Source organism: Homalodisca vitripennis, chromosome 1 (genome assembly GCF_021130785.1).
Source record: "Homalodisca vitripennis isolate AUS2020 chromosome 1, UT_GWSS_2.1, whole genome shotgun sequence".
In the NCBI taxonomy this organism is placed as follows: Eukaryota; Metazoa; Arthropoda; class Insecta; order Hemiptera; family Cicadellidae; genus Homalodisca; species Homalodisca vitripennis.
The window spans coordinates 83,721,056-83,739,979 of record NC_060207.1 but is presented as its reverse complement, the minus strand read 5'-3'; the positions used below and the strand labels follow the sequence as shown (position 1 = coordinate 83,739,979).

Here is an 18,924-nt window from a genome sequence, read left to right as displayed (position 1 = left end):
TAACTAAAACTTGTTACTCTGTTTATATTATTTTTTAAATTGGAAATAGGATTATTTTTACATTAAGTAAAATTATACGAGTTTATTAAGCTGATATTAAGCGTACATAAATATTAAGATGTCAATCTTAATATTGCAATGTTTGACAGATGAGCTTTCAGTTATTATCACAAAAACTATAATCATATCAGACTAGTAACAAAATGTGAGAAAGCTACTGAAATATTAGGTAATGTTTCTCCCAAAATTCCTAACAGATGCTGACACCTTTACAATGAGAAGAGACAAAATAATAATCCTGTAAAACCTCACCTGGCATCAGATTCTTCCTGAATTTTGATCAGTTCTTTCAAAATAATCTTGTCTGATTCGTTGTATTTCTGCATCTTTCTTAACATGATCCGCCATACTGTTCTGGAAAAAAACCTTATTTAATGCACTATTAGTTTTTAGTATGAAATTAAAACTGATGAGTAACAAATAATTTAAACTACTTTGTATGGTCTCAGTGAAAGTGAATGAACTCACCATGCTAACATGTATCAAGGCCATGGTTTTGCCGAGCTCATTCACTCCAAAGAGAGCAACCAGCATACCATACCAGATTACAAAATTCTGGAGATTTCTCTACGTTGTGTGATTTTAAATAAAAATAAATTTGAGATGGTAGTGGACATTTGAGGGTTTATTTTATCACTCAATATGAAAAGTAGCAGTTTTTAATTCACTATTATACTAATTCTAAAAATAATTACCATAACTAGCAATATCTTTAGGCCTACATGGTCATCTTCAACAATAACACATATACCTTGATTCAGCTTACATAGAAAATGGTTATACTCAACCAAGTTAAGGGATATGTTTCTATACACCACACAAATGATATCAGTAGAATTGTTATCATACAAATAAAGGGGAAGTGGAATGAAGTTTTTCTTGGGAGTCAGAAAAATACTGGAGGATCTGGGCACCCTCTCCTGTAAAAATTTTTAAAATCTGATGTTCTGAAACATTTTTTTGGTAAAACCTCTGTGCTTTGTTTGATACAAGGCTGAGTTTGTTTGAAACACAAAATTTGCGTTTGGAATTTAAGAATTTCCTTTTACAAACCCAAACGTATTAAAAAATAATAAAGCAACTTACAGCTAACTTTGAAAAGCCACAATCAAACCCACTCAACTTATCAAATAACTGAATCTCACAAAAGAAATTACAACACTGGGATAGCCAACTCATCAGTTAGTGACACAATAATTGTGACGTAATTAGTTCTATGCCACACAGTCTAGTACACTTGCTGTGAAGCAAACATCAGTTATATGGGGCGGTGACCCAGCAGTGCTGACAGTGCAGACTCAGCATCTGACACTCTGTACACAACTACTCTGCCTGTGCCTCTACACATTGATTTGTTTTCATTGACAGTCATTTTATGTATTAACTCTTAATTTAAACCTCAATTCTTCAACTTTTAAGTTTTAACATTTTTAATATAGGAACAAAATGTCTCAAATCAATAAACAGCAATCTCAACACTCCTGTGGTGTTTGTAGTATTGGAGTTAAATATTCTACAATACGCTGTACAGGACCATGCACTATGTGGCATCATGCAGCATGTGTGAATATTTCCTATACAGCCCTCAAATAACTAAAACAGAAATTGATACTTGGTTCTGCAGCAATTGCATTACCAAAAGCCCCAATAATAGTAATCTGTCTGCTGAGTTAATTGAAACATAGACACCCTTGAAAGAAAAATTAAAAGTATAGAGAATATTGAAGATATGGAGTAAGAAACATCCTTAAACCTTACAGTTGAAGCTGGAAATACATTATTACATGAAAATTCCAATTTAAAAGGAGAACTAAGCTTTTTAAAAGACCATATCATGAGATTGGAAGGTTCATTAGCTAGCAAAGAGGACGTTATTGAGGAATTGGAGACAAAGGCAGACAGGTATCAAAATATAATTTACGAGCTGTATCAGTGGATAGAGGGCTTACAATCTCAATTGGATAAAGAAAAATTCTGAAACAAGACATTCAGAAACTTTATGAAGATAGTGACATTTAACAAACTCATCTAATTAATGACCAAGTAAAAACAAGTTCAAAATTTGAAAGGATAATTGCAGATTTTGAAATAAAATTAGAATCCCAAAAAGAAACAGTCTGCAACATTCCCATTAATGGCATAGTTGCACAGAAAATCCAGTTTACTGAAACCCCCCATCACTCATGGAACACCCCATTCCTTCAGCACCTGAGTTGATTAACCTCAAAAAAATGCAAGATCACATGGACTTTGAAATTTATATGCTCAGAAGAAAGCTTGAACAATTTTCAACATATCCTCAGGAAAGACCAAGATTATGTGCGTGTAGCCAGGAAAATTTAAGTACAGAGACAGCAAAATCTTCAAAATAAATTGGCAGAAAAAAAAAAATCATATAAACTAAAACCTCCTATTCAATTATCTTCCTCTTACTTGGACAAGAGTAATGCAAAAAGTAAACTTGGAAAGAAACATCACTTTAGCATTTCTTTATAAGTGGCAAAAAGTAAGCTAACTATGCCACCTTATTCTGGAAAAACGAGGTCACCCAAAAATCCTCCTCAGCAAAACATTAATACCACAAAACAGTCTCCAACTGCTATAAATGAAGATCAAATTCATTCACTTGATACAAAAACCCAGAACAGGAAAAAAATCTCACCCCCATATACTGCTCAGTTACTCAGAAAAGGGGAGACTTATGAGGAGTTTTTCACCAAAAATATTGACAGACTTACTGAAAAGCCAGGAGTTTCGACCAGCGGACATTACTCGAAGATGAGTAATCACTATTTGAATGAGGGAGTCAGTCAAACTTTGTCCAAAATAACTGAACAAAAGGACATTTGAGGAAGTCAGCCAAACCCTGTCAAAAAAACTGAATGAAAACACAACTGAGGGAGTCAGCTAAACCCTGTCTAAAAAAACTGACAAAACTCACCATGGCTGTACAATTAAATGACAATTTGGAACAAAATTATTCATCTTTACAGTTAGATACATCCATCAATTCTCCACTCCAAAATCCAATTTAAACATTAACCCAACATTTTTTTAGAGATAAGCCATTCAAGGATAACTTGGTCCAGAACTTTCTCCAATTCAAATCTGACCAAGACAAAATCTGTCACGAAAACATAGACAGGCTTGGTATAGGATGCTTCCTATATTATTTATTTATTTATAGGAATATTTATATTTAGATTAAGAGAATTGTAAATTTATATAATAAGTAAATTGTAAGAATTGTGATCCTTTGAGCAGTGCTGAATTTCTTGTCGATTCGGGTTCGAGGAATGCCTAGAAGCTTCCTTTTGTCTCTAGGTATTGAGCATACGATACAGGTCTGGGTTGGATAGGTACCATCCAGTTCAGACATTGTGTTTGCTCAATTTTTGATTGGCCAATGTTAGGTTGATTAGATGGTGGGAGGGACTTCTAGATCCTTCCGGTGGATTCAAGTAAGTTTTTCAGGGGATTCTTTGCTGTGTGTTATCAGAGAGAGAAGTTCGTGTGAAGTGGAATGAAGTTTTTCTTGGGAGTCAGAAAAATACTGGAGGATCTGGGCACCCTCTCCTGTAAAAATTTTTAAAATCTGATGTTCTGAAACATTTTTTTTGGGTAAAACCTCTGTGCTTTGTTTTGATACAAGGCTGAGTTTGTTTGAAAACACAAAATTTGCGTTTGGAATTTAAGAATTTCCTTTTACAAAACCCAAACGTATTAAAAAATAATAAAGCAACTTACAGCTAACTATGAAAAGCCACAATCAAACCCACTCAACTTTATCAAATAACTGAATCTCACAAAAGAAATTTACAACACTCGGATAGCCAACTCATCAGTTAGTGACACAATAATTGTGACGTAATTAGTTCTATGCCACACAGTCTAGTACACTTGCTGTGAAGCAAACATCAGTTATATGGAGCGGTGACCCAGCAGTGCTGACAGTGCAGACTCAGCATCTGACACTCTGTACACAACTACTCTGCCTGTGCCTCTACACATTGATTTGTTTTCATTGACAGTCATTTTATGTATTAACTCTTAATTTAAACCTCAATTCTTCAACTTTTAAGTTTTAACATTTTTAATATAGGAACAAAAGTCTCAAATCAATAAACAGCAATCTCAACACTCCTGTGGTGTTTGTAGTATTGGAGTTAAATATTCTACAATACGCTGTACAGGACCATGCACTATGTGGCATCATGCAGCATGTGTTGAATATTTCCTATACAGCCCTCAAATAATTAACTAAAACAGAAATTGATACTTGGTTCTGCAGCAATTGCATTACCAAAGCCCCAATAATAGTAATCTGTCTGCTGAGTTAATTGAAACATAGACACCCTTGAAAGAAAAATTAAAAGTATAGAGAATATTGAAGATATGGAGTAAGAAACATCCTTAAACCTTACAGTTGAAGCTGGAAAATACATTATTACATGAAAATTCCAATTTAAAAGGAGAACTAAGCTTTTTAAATGACCATATCATGAGATTGGAAGGTTCATTAGCTAGCAAAGAGGACGTTATTGAGGAATTGGAGACAAAGGCAGACAGGTATCAAAATATAAATTACGAGCTGTGTATCAGTGGATAGAGGGCTTACAATCTCAATTGGATAAAGAAAAATTCTGAAACAAGACATTCAGAAACTTTATGAAGATAGTGACATTTAACAAAATCATCTAATTAATGACCAAGTAAAAACAAGTTCAAAATTTGAAAGGATAATTGCAGATTTTGAAATAAAATTAGAATCCCAAAAAGAAAACAGTCTGCAACATTTCCCATTAATGGCATAGTTGCACAGAAAATCCAGTTTACTGAAACCCCCCATCACTCATGGAACACCCCATTCCTTCAGCACCTGAGTTGATTAACCTCAAAAAAATGCAAGATCACATGGACTTTGAAAATTTATATGCTCAGAAGAAAGCTTGAACAATTTTCAACATATCCTCAGGAAAGACCAAGATTATGTGCGTGTAGCCAGGAAAATTTAAGTACAGAGACAGCAAAATCTTCAAAATAAATTGGCAGAAAAAAAAAAATCATATAAACTAAAACCTCCTATTCAATTATCTTCACTCTTACTTGGACAAGAGTAATGCAAAAAGTAAACTTGGAAAGAAACATCACTTTAGCATTTCTTTATAAGTGGCAAAAAGTAAGCTAACTATGCCACCTTATTCTGGAAAAAACGAGGTCACCCAAAAATCCTCCTCAGCAAAACATTAATACCACAAAACAGTCTCCAACTGCTATAAATGAAGATCAAATTCATTCCACTTGATACAAAACCCAGAACAGGAAAAAAATCTCACCCCCATATACTGCTCAGTTACTCAGAAAAGGGGAGACTTATGAGGAGTTTTTCACCAAAAAATATTGACAGACTTACTGAAAAGCCAGGAGTTTCGACCAGCGGACATTACTCGAAGATGAGTAATCACTATTTGAATGAGGGAGTCAGTCAAACTTTGTCCAAATAACTGAACAAAAGGACATTTGAGGAAGTCAGCCAAAACCCTGTCAAAAAAACTGAATGAAAAACACAACTGAGGGAGTCAGCTAAACCCTGTCTAAAAAAACTGACAAAACTCACCATGGCTGTACAATTAAATGACAATTTGGAACAAAATTATTCATCTTTACAGTTAGATACATCCATTCAATTCTCCACTCCAAAATCCCAAATTTAAACATTAACCCAACATTTTTTTAGAGATAAGCCATTCAAGGATAACTTGGTCCAGAACTTTCTCCAATTCAAATCTGACCAAGACAAAATCTGTCACGAAAACATAGACAGGCTTGGTATAGGATGCTTCCTATATTATTTATTTATTTATAGGAATATTTATATTTAGATTAAGAGAATTGTAAATTTATATAATAAGTAAATTGTAAGAATTGTGATCCTTTGAGCAGTGCTGAATTTCTTGTCGATTCGGGTTCGAGGAATGCCTAGAAGCTTCCTTTTGTCTCTAGGTATTTGAGCATACGATACAGGTCTGGGGTTGGATAGGTACCATCCAGTTCAGACATTGTGTTTGCTCAATTTTGATTGGCCAATGTTAGGTTGATTAGATGGTGGGAGGGGACTTCTAGATCCTTCCGGTGGATTCAAGTAAGTTTTTCAGGGGGATTCTTTGCTGTGTGTTCAGAGAGAGAAGTTCGTGTAGAAGTGATAGCCTACTCTTGCCGTATCGATTTTTCGGTAGGAAGGTTGAGTTTAAGATTAAAATTCTTTTCAAAATTTAAAGTTTGAAGTTTAAATTAATTGATTTATAACAGTTATTTTTTGTTAGTTGGTGGAGTCTTCAGGAGAGGTGTGAGGTATTGTGAAAGTTAGAATTTAACATTTAAATAGAAAATTGCTTGATGATATTTTCCTGTTCAAGTTGGTTAAATCAGGAATAGCCTACTGATAAAGAAAATTTATTTTATGTTCTGAGATTCTATATATATTTTTACAAGTTCCTAAATTTAACATTCAAAGCCAAACAAATTATTCTGGATAATTCAATAATGTTGTAAATTGGAAATTTACAGGAAATAAGTACTTTGTAATTGATACAACTTTTTGAGTTTTAACTGGTTGGACATTGTCTTTGTTCATATATTAATTATTAATATTATCTTAATTTGTTTGATTTTTATTTTGAGAAGTCTTATTTTATTATTTGTTTCATTTTATATTTGAAGAAGATTATTTTATTTTGAAATTTAATGAAGATTTTTATTTTGAGTTTGTGTTGAAAATATTAGCACTGTGAACTTGAAGGACACAATTTATTGATGCTTTCATTGATTGTTATTAATCTTAAGGCTGGACATGTGAAACATTTGATGGGTTATAAAATACGAAATAATTGAGAATAAATTATAAGTAAAAAAGATAGATAGCTTGGCGTTGCTGTATTATTCATTTTAAATTTTTATTAAAATTACTATTAATTTATACTGAGTTTAATTATTGAATTCCATTGGAACTTGTGCATTCTTAAAATGAAGGGTTATTAGTTTAGAACCCAATTGATCGCTCTTATACTGGGTGGCGCAAAAAAGGATGGTCGGATTTTAAATAACTATAACTCCATCAGTTTTACAAATTAATTTTATTCAATTACGTAACTAAATGCTCCGAGGCACCCAATTACAATAATAAACCTCCCAAATTCATGTACGGAAAATAACTTCCGGAAGATGGTGTGTCCTTCCTCGGTGATGCATTCCACAAGTCTTTCCTTGAAATTTTCCATCACTTTCACTACAGTTTCTACTTGAATTGCCATAATTTCCGGACTGATTGCCTCCTTCAGATCAATTAAGTTTCGGGGGCTTGTTTACGTAGACTTTTGACTTTAGATATCCCCAAAGAAAAAAAATCACAGGCTGTGAGGTCAGGTGATCTAGCGGGCCAGTGGGACATCTCCAAAAAGCGAGATGATGTGGTGGGGGAACATCCGCCTTAAGACACACATGGAGTCATTGGCTGTGTGGGCCGTGGGCCCCGTCATGTTGAAACCAAATTTCGATCTCGATTTACACGTAACTCTCGCAGTTTCGGCCCCCAAAAAAGCTACGTAGCATGTTAACGTAACGTTCCGAGTTCACATTGACTGTAGCGTTGTTCTCCTCAAAAAAATAAGGACCAACAATCCCAATTTTGACATTCCACACCAGACTGTTACTTTAGCACTATGAAGAGGCTTTTGGTGCAATTCTCTGGGATTAGTTGCTGCCCAATACCTACAGTTTTGTTTGTTGACATAGCCGTCTAAATGGAAATGGGCTTCATCTGACATTAAAAGCACAACATCATTATTAGAGTACAAAATGTCCAACATTGTTTCACAAAATCGGTCTTCAGTGCTCAAAATCACGATCATAGAGCTTTTGCGTGATCATAATTTTGTATGGGTGAAACTGTAACTCACGGCTTAAAATGCGCTGCAACGAACGACGGCTGAGGCCTAAAAGTTTGAGCACGACGCCTGGTGGAACGACGCGGACTGTGAAGCACTGACGCTCTAACATTCTCAATGTTCTGTGGAGTAAACTGCCGTACGTGGACGCCCAGTAAATTTACCACTCATGACAGACCCTGTTGTCCGGAATGCAGTCACCCAACGTGATATGGATCTGCGATCTGGGAATGGGTTCATCACGCGGCTACACCAAAAACGTTGTCGAAACAATTGTTGCACAGTAATAAAAGATTCATTATTTCTGAAAAACTGTTCCACAGCAAAAAACACGATGCTCGACCGTCCACTGCGCCATCTCGTGGCAAACTTTTGTGCCTAAGTTAATTATACTTCCAGGCGCTTTTTGAAACATCATCGGATTGCTTTAGTTGATTTTCAACGTCTTGTGCCTTGGTGCTTCTTATGTCTTTGCAGTAATTTTTTTTGAAATTTCTAAAAAACCGTTTGAAATCCTCATTTTTAGATTTAACATGTATTGAATGATAAAATTTTAGTCTTTCTCTTCAATCGAGTATACCCTGAGTAATCCAGGTATTACTATTCTTCTTATTACGTTCTTTAAAAGTTCTGAATGGACAAGTGAAATTTAAGCAGTGAGTTAAACAGTCAATAAACGAGTTTTAGACATCCTTCAAGCCGCTCAAAGGGATCCAGAAATTTCCAACATATAATATTGATAGAGATAAATCATGAAACTCACTAATACTGTCCCAGCTGTCCTGAAGTCCATACACAACATTACAATATACAACAAACAATCTCAGATAGTATTTGTAGAAATAATCAACAGCTTTCAAAGGCAGTGAGAAATACTCACATTTTGAATGTCAGTGACAGTAGTTTCCAACTGGATGATAGTGCTCTTCAGGTTTTCATTTTCTTCTAAAAACAAAAAATATAATAAGAAACAAATTAAATCTTTGATTTAACTGTGTTACATTTGTGTAACTGATTTGATAATTCAACATAGATAAACAATAACTATGGGGGTAAGTCACCAACTCTGTACACACAGTAAACACAGTGTAAATATAAGACACTAATCAGTCCTATCCTTTCAAGAATTGCCAATAAAGAGTTTAAATGACAGGCAAATGGAGAATTAAGAGTAGTCAAATGTAGTGAAACGACCATTGAGTTTTGTCCATAACAACAATATTAATCCTTATGACTTTTTACACCCTTATTTTTTATCATAAAATTATGGAAGATGGCTCATTTTAAAGATATAATTAATATGTATCCAAAATGCTTTTGAATAAAAATGTATGTATGATTTTGTTAATATTTAAATGCTGAATTATAAAAAAGTGTGAGATTTTTCTAATTTTCCCAAATATTTAAAAAAACAAGAAGCGTTTGGATAGTTATTAATTATATATTTAAAATGAGACATCCCCACAATTCTTACAACTAAAAATAAGGTCATAAAAGTGCATGATATTTAACACATTCACGATGTAGGTGATAACTACCTTCGTAATTAAGTGGTGTGTTGATATCGGTAAAATCTTTCAGAAATCTGTATGTTGTTTTTTTTTGCTTAAATCATTAGACAGCAGTTATAAAATATGTGCAAAACTATCAAAAACGTAAATTAAACAATTTTTTGATGAACTTTTATACATATATGTGCGTGTACCACACGTGGTACACGACGTGCTGAACTAATGTGAATTAATCCACCGCGTCGTGTACCACACGTGGTACATGTGTTGCTTCTAACCTACGTCTAGCTAGACATTTAGCGAGCATTGTTTGGCGCGCTTTTGTTTTTCTTCTGTCAGTCTGGTTCGTTAATTTGTAGGTTAACGCTGCTAGTGACTGGGTGTATGTTGAATTGAAAGTTATTTTGTGGTGTTTCGTAGTGAAAATTGTAATAAAATGGGACACGAAACAAGAGATCGATGATGCTCTTGAAGGCCACAGTGATTGTGAACTTACTGATTTTTCTGTGTTGGGGAGCGAATACTTACCATCTGAAGCAGATAGTGAGGATTCAAATGCAGACGGTAATGATGAGGAACTTGATGCAAATGAAGTAAGTCATGCATTAAATATCGAAGAAGAAAATGTAATTGTTACTTCAGATGACGTAAGCCTTCAGAATGCATTTCTTTATTTATCACAAAATATACGCTTAGGTGATGAATTAGGTGTAAATGTTTATGAAAATAATACAAGATCAGAACTAGAAGAACCTTATCAGCAAAATAATGAAACCGCCAATGGCGATGTGCCCGAAACTGATGATGGGCCAAATGGTGAAACTGAAACAAGTACCGGTAATGAGTGGGGTGACATAAAGAGTACTGTCAGACAATTTCCCTATACTGACAATGAAGGGTTAGTGTATGATTTTGACATATCAAATCCTGTAAACAGTATTAGAGCAGTTTGTACCAGACGATATTATTAACCTCATCGTAGAAGAAACAAAACCGATATGCCCAGCAAGATATTTCAAACAATATCCCCAAACAGAGGTCTTTTATGAGGCGGTGGATTGACTGTACTAGTGGAGAAATAAAACAATTTCTACGGGATTTTGATTGTGATGGGGATGTGCCCTTTGCCTCAAATAAGGTTTTTACTGGTCAAATGACACCATGTTTAAAAAATGACTTCATAAAACAGGCTATAAAGAGAGAGCGGTTTGAAATGTTTCTTCGATGTTTTCATTTTCATAATAATGAAGAAGCAGTAAGCGAAGAACCCAGATGAGAAAGCTACAAAAACTGCAGGTCATGTTAAATGATAGATTCAAAGCTGTCAGGATTCCAGGTGAAAACTGTTGTTATAGATGAGACCACGGTCCCGTGGAGAGGCAGGCTTAATTTTCTGCAGTACTTGCCGGGACAAAATCGCACAAATATGGTGTAAAAATATACAAGCTTTGTTCTCCTGATGGGCTATACCTGCAAGTTCAAAATATACATAGGTAAAGGTGACATTACATCTGGAAAAGGCCACAAACAAAAAATAATGCTGCATCTTATTCATGATTTCTTAGGCCACGGCCGTTTGCTGTACGCTGATAATTATTACAACAGTGTCGAGTTAGCTGAGGGCCTTGCTTAAAAGAAAAACTTACCTTTGTAGTACCTTGAGAAAGGATTTGAAGTCTAATCCGAAGACTGTTATAAGCAAGAAATGAAAAAGGGTGAAGTGTATGCGCAGGAGAACAAAAAAGGTGTAAAAGTAATCAGCTGGGTTGACAAAAGGCGAGTAAACTTGATAAGTACTCGACCTGAGGATGGGGACAACTTATTGCCCAGTAAAAAAAACCAATAGAAATAACGAACCAATCATGAAACCTTAGCTGTGTTTTAGCTTACAATGATGCCAAAAAAGGGCGCAGACGTATCAGACCAAATGAGTTCGTATTATAGCCCATTAAGAAAAACGTCCTAAATGGTACAAGAAGGTTGCACTAGAGTTATTGCTGGGTACATGTGTTGTGAACGCCTTTGTGGTATTCAAACAGTGTTAGGGAAAAGATAAAGCTAAATGAGTATGCTAAAATTCCTATCTGTTTTGGTAAGAAAGCTTGTAGAGGAAAACAGTAACTGTAATTCTGCTTCTAACCAACTCTCAACACGTCCGATTTCAGGTAATCTTATTTATAACTAGTGTATTTCATTTAAATTATATAATCTGAATCGGTATTGTTTTAGGAAACAGAACAAATAGTTTGCACGTAAATTAGGCCTCAAAGTCTGTACAAACAATTTTAATTATAAGCTTCTTGAACATTTGACTTTAACCATATTTTCAACATTTAATGTGCTGTTTTCAGCAAGACGATTACCTACCCAAAAACACGAATTAGTTAAGAGAGACAGCCTGGCTAAGCAATCAAGAAAACGATGTTTACCTTGCTATGAGTCTCTAGTTGCCTGTCATGGAACAACAGAAGCCAGAAAACGTTGCAAGAGAGTTACAACTTTCTGCAAAGACTGCACAGATAATCCAGCTATGTGTTTGGACTGTTTCAATAACAAACATTAGACGAAAAATGTCATTTAGATTTAGAGTTTTTTTAATACTTATTTTCATTACTTTATTTAAATTTACGAAGTATTTGTTAAGTTAGACTTGTCACTTTCTGCTGATTAAACTCATAACTTATAAAGTGAGCAACTTTTTTTATCTACCCGTAATAACTACTCTAAATGTATGAACATATATTAAGTTTAAGAACACAGAGGTTTACAGGTTCATCTTTGCTGATAGGCTTATTAGCTATCACAAACACGGCAAACAACTATTCAGATACTATATAATTTTTTACACCAATTTTGAATGAAAAATATTATAAGAGTTTTATTGACGGCGTAGACAGAAATGTAGAACCTTCTAGGCAAACGTTAGTTTCAGAGAGCCATTTGAAAATGCATTGTTCATGTACCACGGGTGGTACACGACGCGCTGCTGTAATGTGGGCCGTGCGCCACACGTGGACACGACGCGCTTGTGAGAAGATCGCCGTGTACCACACATGGCACACGTCGTCGTGAATGTGTTAACACTGTTCGTATGGTACTAAAATCGAGATGGCCAACAGTGCAGCTGGCTCTCAACAAAATAAACTTGCTCTTAAGGGAAGTAAAACGTTTGCAAGAGGTACTGAAAGAGATCATATTCTTCCTGTAACCAACAATACACAGAGGCCGATACCCATATAAAAATGGTTTAAACAATTTTAAGATCATCACATTTTAGTGCAAAATGATTAATATGATTGATACACATTCTGGTAGATCTTCATGAGCCAGAAATTCCAAAAATGTATAAATGTTTATGTGGAACTAAAAAAAACTCCCATTTAACTTTTGAGGAGTGGGAAGAAAACTTTGAAGTTGAGCAAATAAAAGTCGGCCAAGAAAAAATATATAGATGCAAGGTTTTAACTGTTGTAATGCACAGCAAAACTTTCTCTGTAAAAAAGTTTTTATATAGTTTTATGGTGTGATTACATACATCAATATTGTTGATCATTTATGACTTTTTGGATTCATGTCTCATATTATAGAAAGCTTTTTATAATTTACTCATAATTCTTTCTTGATCAGTTTTACTTCAGTTGCATTCTAAAACATGTATTTCTTTGCTATAAAAAAGTATCTAAAGGGGTGAGGTAAAATTACCTTTGACATGCAGCAAATTTAAAATCACTTCCTGCTGCTGACTCAAGAAAGCTTGACATCTGCTCTTTTTGAGCTCTGTTGATCTCTCTGCATCTCTTGCCAGCTTCAGCTCTTCCTGTAGTAATGTTACAAACTCGGACAGTTCATTCTGGGTCTTCTTACCTTCTTCAAACCCCTGAGAAAAAAATAACTACATTAAGTTCTATGTGTAGCTCAAACCCAACCCTGAGTATCTCTTGATTGAGAAAAACCTTTACACAGTTCACTAAAATAAGTATAGAACAGTACAATCGCATTATCTCTGCATATTCGACATTTTGTTACATCTGACAAGATACAGTGATAATCTCTTTAACTGACTATAAAACAATTCAAGTGATTAGAGCAATATTTTTCTACATTACAAAATAGAAATGTATTTCTCTTAATATTATGAACATTATTTATGTGTTATTTGCTCAGTCACTTGCTTCCTTACTTTTACACCTACACTGATCTTATAATAGTTAGAGATAAATTATTATTTATAAGTGTATGACAAGACTAGTTTATGGAAAAATATTAATCTCCAAGGCAATACCTTTATGAAGGACATGTTTTTATAGTAAAGTAATTTAGAAAATACATTAGATTTTATTTTCTTACATTACTAACCAAAAGCCTTGAAAATCTTGGTTATTCCTTCATTTACAACTCCCTGAATGGCTGAAAGAATTTCCAATACTGTCATCTAGGAGGTGTATTATCAGTTGTGCATCCAGAACCCACAAAAAGCTACTAAGTTGTTCAGAGAAGACTACAGACCGAAGTCATCATTCCTAGACCTAGGGCATCATAACAGTCCATATTCCTCTTTAGTGAATATGAGGCACTAGTCATGTATATAGGAATGGTTTTTACAAGAATCACATACAAGCATCTTTGTACTATTATGCATTTTATCCTTGGCCATAGGTGCCATGCTCAAAACTTATCAGTAAAATAAAATAAGAAACACAAAACACACAGAGCTTCTGCTGAGTCAATACTAATAATAGAAATAAAAAGTGGACCTAACCAGTCACAAAACTAAAACTAAATTACAAAAATATGTTTTTGGCTAAAGGCACAATGAATATCATTCCTCACATCTGCTAGATATAATTTTGAAACTCAATGGAATAAATTTTGAGTTTTCAAAAACTATTTAGGCCTATGGAGTGTTAAAAAATTCAAAAATGTATAAAACATATTCATATGATTCATTAACTAAAAAGTGTTTCTAATGAAAAAGAATGCAGCAAATTTGAGGTCTAGGTACAAAGGAATTTTTAACTATGCAATTTTATGGGTACTAAAACATTAAAAGTCTGAATTTTAGATTTTTAACCCCATGACGAATAATCTCCATGAAAAAGAATATGCGAAGTAAGCCGTGTCAAAATAGTGTTTTGCAAGCTTCCAAGAAAAATTCATAACTCAGATAATATTAATTGTTTTGGGAATAGAACTAAAGGTTTTGGCACCTAAAAATATTAAACATAGATTATTGAATAAAATATTGGGGGATTCAGCAATAAAAAGTTATGATACAAACTGGCTCTGAGTTTTCGGGATCTGGGATGTATTTGTCATTATCAGTGGAATCATGACATGGGGTATTATTCCTGTCCTGTGTACATTACCTTCTTTAAAAATATTCTCTTTTGAAGGGCCAAAAGAGCCACTAATGATTAACTTACATATCTGAATTACTGTCAATGTTTAGCTTACTATCCATTTGAGTGTGAATTTTCCCTACAATGTATTAGCCTACTAATTACAAGTAACATTTAGTACATTGTGCAATAATAACAAGTTAATATACAAGTCTGCCAGGCAATAGCTGTCAGCAGCTGATTTGCCAAAAAGGGGAATGGAGGAGCAATGTTTGTATTTTAATTGGGTTTGTAAATTTTTCTGTGTATTTAGTTTTACAGGCTTTCCTCGCCTTAATAGTTGTATGTTGCTTTTTCTAATTACTTAAGCATTTTCCACTTTAAAAAATACTAGTTTTATTCATTATGAAGTTACGGCTTGTGTCTAGTAGCACTTAAATTACTGACTAGTCTGTCATTGACCGATTTAACCCGGGAGTCGGGGCGCCTAGTCTCACAGACCCGACTAAGATATATTTTTTGTTTTGAGGTTGGTAGAAGAGACCTTCAAAGCCCAAGTTCTGTGTAGCTGTCTAACCCTAGTCACTAGTCATCGCCTGCATGTGGTTGGATTGAAGTCACTTACCTATTTCTAGAAAATTGCAGTTCGGGTCTGTCAGACTCGTGTAACACAATTGGTCATTGGTTGAATTTTTATAAAAACTGTTTATTTTTTGTTTCATAAAGATAAAAGCATTGATTTTTTGTTTAAATAAAAGAAACTATTTTGTTAATATTATATTAGTTTTATTTGAGATTTAATTTTAAAATGGCTGATGAACAAGAACGTATTAGACCAATTCTGAACGAAAGCTTCGCTAGCTCTGTTGAAGATGTACTTATTGACAACTCAGATAATGATGAGGAGGACATTGTTGAGGAGTTCATGGAACAAACAGACACTGAGCAAGAAGGGGAGTATAGTGAAGAGGACATGGAAGAAGATCATTAACATGAACAGATACAACCAAGGTTTCCCTGCTACATTGTAAAAGACAGAACAACACGGTGGAGGATTCACTGCCCTCCAGCACGATCGGTAAGGACCAGGCAATCAAATATAGTTATTCATCTACCAGGTGTAAAACCCTACGCTAAGAATGCAAAAACACCTGTAGAGTGTTGGGGATTGTTTCCTATGTACCTAAAAAAAGAAAAAAATGTACTCTTAGCTTCGAGTATGCATGATGATGATGCAATTGATGTGACAACAGGTGACGCCAGTAGTTACAGATATAGTTACTTTTTATAACTCAACCAAAGGTGGAGTAGATACTCTAGATGAGTTGTGTGCAACCTATGATGTTGCTCGAAATACAAGAAGATGGCCAATGGTAATACTCTTTTCTCTGTTGAATGTAGCTGGTAAGTGAATTCTCAAATTATATACATTGCTAATAACAATCAAGACAAAACTATTCAAAGAATTTTATTTAAAGGAACTGGCACTGGCTCTATCATCTGAACATCTTCAACGAAGATCTCTGCAGAAAAATCTCCCTACTGAGATTCGTCAAAGACAGCAAGAGGTTGCTGGGACTTCAGCTCAAGTCGTAAAAGCAGACGATTTCCCACCAGGAACTAGAAAAAGGTGTTATTTGTGTAAAAGCGACAACAAAACTAAGTACAGTTGCAAGTACTGCCGAAAGTTTATTTGCCTTCACCACGCTGAACAATCGTGCTCTGGATGTCAAGCTACAGTGCAACAGAAAAGTTTCTTCCCAAAGTTCCATTTTATTACTTAATGTCCTTTAGAAAATACATTTTGAATTTGTTTAATATACTATTAGGTACATTTTTCATTCTCAATTATTAATACTAGATGACCATTTTTTATTTTTAGAGGACATTTTTCTTACCATTACATAAATTTCAGTCGTGTTTATTAAATGTATATAATTATCACAAAATGTTTTATTTTTTATATTTAGTATCTTATAAATCTTTAATAGGAACTACAAAATATATAAAAATTAATCAAAAATGTTTATTACATTATTAGTGTTAAATAATCAATAATATAATAATGGGTCTGTCAGACCCGGCGCCCCTACTCACGTTACAAACTAGGGCGCCCCGACTCCAGGGTTAAACTAGTCTCAGAACTAAGAGATACCTTGCAATGACTTATTTAGGCTCCAATTATTCCTAAAACAGTTCATAAAATTACAGTATGTAAGAAATATTCAGTGTTTCTCCTCAAGTCTTGATTTAAACACCATTATTTTATTTTCACTTTTTTGAACCTGATCTGATCCAATAATAGTGCTAAGAAAATAGTGTGTAATAAAATAGCGGAAACACGTTAAGACAACATTATCAACTATCAAAGCCTCTTTATTAAGGATAAAACAAGCTGTATCACAATTAATATTTAGTCCCAAAAATGCTTTAATATCATCAGTGGTAAAGAAAGCTAGACTAATCAGATAGTGTAGGTTAGAAATCTTACATTAATTAATTCCTTGATTTCCTGAAGTAAGCCTGAAACAGGATCACTATTCAATTGATCCATTTTAACCTTCTGATTCTTATAAACAAGTTTGTAAGATTAACGCATAAAAGAATTTAAACAATCAAAAGTTTACATAACAATAAAAACAATGTCTAATCTGTTATCATTAATTTATAAATAAACATTGTTGTTGTACTGCTGTTGAGTGCTGTAGTTCGACCAATTGGATAATACTTCCATTTAGACGTTGCATTTGAACAAAGACAACCAAATACAAAACTGGTTCACGCTCATTCTTGTCTTGGAATAATAACACAGGCCAACGAAAAATTTTTTTGTGAAAACTTTTTTTACTTTAATAGCTGATTTTTATAGATTTTTATGTGCTGAATCCAAATCTGGCCTTAGTTTTTTTGTATCAGCCATAGTTTTTCTGCAATTTGGGTTTTTATGTAGTATACATTTTTATGTAGTTTCTTATGTAGTATAAATACGGTATATGGTGAAATTAATGAAACACTATGTTACATCATAATTATGAATATATTAATACAATAGGTTACTTGAAAGAGTTATACATGTGGTATAATACAGGTTCCATTAGTCATCTGGGATTGGTTTGTATTTTCTTTCCCTCTTTTCTTTGAAACTTCTTGTGTAGCTTTTTCTACGATGAGTCGCCTGCTGAACTTCTCTGTGAAGTGACCAACAGTAGTCCCCCATCATGTTAGTGTTCCAGCGGCCCTGATAGCGTTTTTCCATCAGTTTAATGTCCTGGTGAAAACGCTCTCCTTGCTCCTCACTTACATCGCCCAAGTTTTCCGGGAAGTAATCAAGATGACTGTTCAGGAAGTGAACTTTCAGGCTCATCAAACATCCTAACTTTTTAAAGTTCTTTAACATGTTAGCAACAATAGCAACATATTCTGGATCTTTTTTATTCCCCAAGAACTTGGTAACCACTTGCTTGAATGACACCCATGCTTCTTTCTCATTTGAGGTCATTGTCGATTCAAAGTTAAGGTCTAACATCATTTTTCTAATATCTGGTCCGACAAAGACGCCTTCTTTCAGTTTAGCTTCTGAAAGGTGTGGAAACTTTAGGCAGAGATACATAAAACATGGCCCATCTTTAGGCAAAGCCTTGACAAACTTTTTCATGAGGCCTAACTTTATGTGAAGAGGTGGTAGGAGCACTTTTTTTGGATCTACGAGGTTTTTGCGAAGAATGTTCTTTTCACCTGGTTTTAAAGATTCCCTAGCAGGCCAGTTCTTTTTGCACCAATGTTGATCTCTAGCCCTACTGTCCCATTCACACAAGAAACATGGAAACTTGGTAAAACCACCTTGTTGACCAAGTAGCATACATGTTACTTTTAAATCACCACATATCATCCAACCATGATCACAATAGCCTATTTTATTCAGCACTATTTCTAGGTTTTCATAGCTTTCTTTCATGTGTACAGAATGACCAACAGGTATAGATGCGTACTGGTTTCCATTGTGTAATAAAACAGCCTTTAAACTTCTTTTGGATGAGTCAATGAACAGCCTCCAGTCTTCCTTTTTGTACT

At 34.3% G+C, this 18,924-nt stretch overlaps 1 protein-coding gene across 2 annotated transcripts; it reads right to left on the bottom strand.

Moving 5' to 3' along the window:
* Positions 1–293: 293 nt before the first annotated feature.
* Positions 294–17,596, bottom strand: LOC124365908. Of its 2 annotated transcripts, none has more exons than XM_046822033.1 (4): positions 17,345–17,591; positions 13,217–13,391; positions 8,884–8,948; positions 294–414 (listed from the first exon to the last, which is right to left on the bottom strand). In XM_046822033.1, the coding sequence occupies exons 1-4, from the start codon at positions 17,405–17,407 to the stop codon at positions 319–321; spliced, it is 399 nt and encodes a 132-aa protein (XP_046677989.1). In that variant the 5' UTR covers positions 17,408–17,591; the 3' UTR covers positions 294–318. The 2 variants fall into 2 exon arrangements, with proteins under 2 accessions (XP_046677989.1, XP_046677997.1); XM_046822041.1 differs by having other exon boundaries at positions 313–409; positions 17,345–17,596.
* Positions 17,597–18,924: the final 1,328 nt, after the last annotated feature.

Coding starts and splice junctions, on each gene's coding strand:
- LOC124365908 (XM_046822033.1), bottom strand. CDS start 17,407: ATGGATCAATTGAATAGTGATCCTGTTTCAGGCTTACTTCAGGAAATC. Junction 13,392..17,344: donor AAATCAAGGAATTAATTAAT/GTAAGATTTCTA, acceptor TTTTTTTCTCAG/GGGTTTGAAGAAGGTAAGAA. Junction 8,949..13,216: donor AAATTTGCTGCATGTCAAAG/GTAATTTTACCT, acceptor TTTTGTTTTTAG/AAGAAAATGAAAACCTGAAG.